Source organism: Empidonax traillii, unplaced genomic scaffold (assembly GCF_003031625.1).
Source record: "Empidonax traillii isolate 1590-97213 ecotype Southwest subspecies unplaced genomic scaffold, ASM303162v1 scaffold811:size284403, whole genome shotgun sequence".
NCBI classification, from domain to species: Eukaryota; Metazoa; Chordata; class Aves; order Passeriformes; family Tyrannidae; genus Empidonax; species Empidonax traillii.
The window spans coordinates 45,061-48,141 of NW_020956004.1; the positions used below are offsets into that span (position 1 = coordinate 45,061).

Genomic DNA, 3,081 nt, shown 5'->3' on the forward strand with positions numbered 1-3,081 from the left:
TTTTTTTTTTTTTTACCAAGAGAGGTCTAGTTTTCATGGGAAATTAAATACTCTGCTTAGGCTGACTTCTATTTCTGTGTGTGCATTGTCCATCGTAGAGCCGAAGATCGTAGAATCGAACATAGAATCGTTTAGGCTGTAAAAGATCTTTAAGCTATCGCGTCCAACCAGCCTCATGTCTCCGTCCGCCACCGAAACGAGCAAACCCAGCAGCGGCCCCGCTCCCGATCCCGCACCTCCCCGCAGGGCCCCCGCGGGTACCGGGCAGGGGGTGAGCGCAGTGTGCGGGAGCCCCGGTGCGGCCAAAGCGGGAGGCAGAGCAGGAGCGAGTGCCGAGGCCGGCGGTGTCAGCGAGGGCAGCGCGATCCCCCCGCACGGCCGCGGGCTGCCTTCACAGGCACTGTCCGGGGGTGCTTTAGTCTGCTGAAGACTCTTTAGGAAGCGGCAGATCCTGTAAGCTTAGGGGATGTTTGCTATCGGCAAAGATAACGAATTTTTCGCACTTACGCTATGTGTAGATTTCTGCAATCAGTAGATTTATGCACCAAAAGAGAGATTTTTAAGGGAAATTATCTGAAGACAGTTTGTGGAAAAAATAATTTCACTAATAACAAAATCTGACTGTTATGGTTAAATAGCTTTAAGAGAAAATGAAATTATACTTGGCTGCACCAATAACGACCTATTTTGATTTCTTTTACCGTAGAATTTGCCCTTTGAATCTTATAACATCGCTTCACATCGCTTCAAAACTGGCAATGCTTGAGGTAACCTTTGATGCCGTGGCAGGAAGGAAACACCGAAAGTGCACATTATCACCGGGAAGACAAGGGGGTCGGTCTGTCCTGCGGCAGGTAAGCGTTCACGGCGTCTCTGTCATTGTTTTCGCCGCAGAGGGGGGTGATGTGCGGGCAGGACGCGGCTCTGCGGTGTGTGGGTGTGTGTGTGTGGGGAAGGGGACCGCGGAGGCATCTGCGGTTTGAAAGCGGCTGGGGACGATGTGCAAGGCACAGAGCTGCGGGTCTGGTACTTTGCGAGTACCCTGCCCCGGGAGCAGCCCTCGAGAGCTGTCCCACGTGTGCTCGTAGAAGCAACATCCCACCCCCACCCCCGGCTGATTTTTAATGAGTAGTTCCAAAGGAAGGCGGCAGGATCCCTCTTCTTGCCTGTAGCCAGAGCGTGTCCCGCGGGGCAAGAGGGGCTGCGGGCTCGCCTCTGCCCCGGGTCCTGGCAGGCTCTGCCGCCCTCCCCGGGGGCTTCCTGACGGGACAGTCGTTCTAGATGGACTCCCGCACCCCTCGCTGCCAGGGCTGACCCGAAACCCGCCGTGTCTCCCGGGAGGAAGGGCCGTCCGGGGGTAACGTGTAAGGTGCCCTCGGGGGCCCTGGCGCCGCCGCCGCTGCCCAGGAATGCGCGCTGAGGGAACAGCTGTCCAGGAGGCTGGGGAGGAAGGAGAGACTCCGGGGCTTCCCAGGAGCAGTGCCAGGTGAATCCCTCAAAAGCAGGTTGCTCACAGCGCTGCCATCCTCCCCCGCCTGCCCAGCCCTTCCTTCCCTCTCACATGCAGACAGGTTGCAGGGACAGAGCCAGGACCGGGCACAAGCGATCCCCATCCCTTTGCAAAGGGCGCCCACCCCTCCCCTCGCCGGCGGAGCCTTCGGTGCCCCGGCACGGCTGGCCCTGACCCTCCAGGGACAGGGAGACCCGATCTGCGGGGCGGGACCACGGGCAGGCAGCCCGGACCCCGCAGGAGCTCGTGGAGACGCGGATTCCTCCCGCAGCGGGAGAGAGAGGCACCTGGAAAGACACTTTCCCCTCGCAGGAACGGGGTCCGCCCGCACTAGGCTGTGTCACTTCCCCTGGCTCCCGCAGGGGCGGAGGCTCCCCCGGGCGGTCCCCGGGGCCTGCGACCCCACTGGCCTCGGGAGTCCCCACGGACACGCACGGAGCTGGCGGGGAAGTCATCCAGCACGTACTTACTGGCCACCTGGGTCCCTCTAACAGTGTTGCGAGACTTTCCTAAAGCGAAGGGACGATAGGGTGAGATTTAGTGGCGCTTGCACCAGAAGAAGGGTGGGAGTGATGCGTAGGGGAGATATATTCTCCCACAGTCACCTCTCCCCCTCCATCCCCGGCTCTCCTCGTCTCCCCCCTCCCCCCGGCGTGTCTGGTCCGGCTGGGTTCAGCAGAGCGGGCTGTGGGCAGCCCCTCGGCGGAGGTTGTGTGAATGGAGGATCGGCGTGCTGACTCCTCCTCCCCTGCAAGCGCCTCTATTTGAGCTTTGCAAAGTTGAGGGTGAGCAGGCATCCGAGGTGAGGCGTGCGAGGCAGCTGTGCCCCCCTAGCACGGACAGGCGGACACGCGCACAGACAGACACGCCACACGCGCGGACACACAGGCACGGGCGCACCCCACCCTACCCTGAGCTGCGAGCGGGTCCAACCCCGGAGGCGATCCTGGAGAACAACCTTTCCCTGTCGCTGCTGCCGGCTCCCGCAGGGCTGGACCCCGGGAGCTGCGTCGCGGAGCAAACTTCCCCCAAAGGGCTGAGCTCGCCGGCCTGGTGCCTGCAGCCGGAGCCGGCCTCCGGCTTGGCGGGCAGGGGCCAGGTGTCCTGGAACAAGTGCGGCCCAGGGGGAGACTGGCTGCCCGGCGGCAGGCAGAAGGTCTGCGAGCAGATGGGCTCCGACGTCCGAGACCTCAACGCGCTGCTGCCCTCCGTGCCCTCCCTGCCGGGCAACAGCAACTGCACCATGCCGGTGAGCAGCGCGGCGCAGTGGGCGCCCGTCCTGGACTTCCCCCCGGGGGCCTCCTACGGCTCGCTGGGGCCGCACTCCTTCATCAAGCAGGAGCCGAGCTGGAACGGGTCGGACCCGCACGAGGAGCAATACCTGAGCGCCTTCACCGTCCACTTCTCCGGCCAGTTCACGGGCACGGCCGGCGCCTGCCGCTACGGGCCCTTCGGCGCCCCGCCGCCCAGCCAGCCGCCCTCGGGCCAGGCTCGGATGTTCCCCAACGGGCCCTACCTGCCCAACTGCTTGGAGAGCCAGCAAGCGATCCGCAACCAGGGTAAGGGCCGCG

General features: G+C 63.0%; 1 protein-coding gene across 3 annotated transcripts in view; it reads left to right on the top strand.

Annotated features, from left to right (window-relative positions):
- The first annotated feature begins 712 nt into the window (after positions 1 to 712).
- WT1 (Wilms tumor 1) overlaps positions 713 to 3,081 on the top strand; it is a 34,880-nt gene continuing 32,511 nt past the window's right edge. For 2 of the 3 annotated variants that reach the window (XM_027901763.1, XM_027901765.1), the window contains exon 1: positions 2,573 to 3,069. In XM_027901763.1, the coding sequence (XP_027757564.1) occupies positions 2,679 to 3,069 (391 nt within the window). In that variant the 5' untranslated portion in view covers positions 2,573 to 2,678. Of the gene's footprint in view, positions 855 to 2,572; positions 3,070 to 3,081 lie in introns of those variants that run through there. The other variant, XM_027901761.1, reaches the window with a different exon arrangement.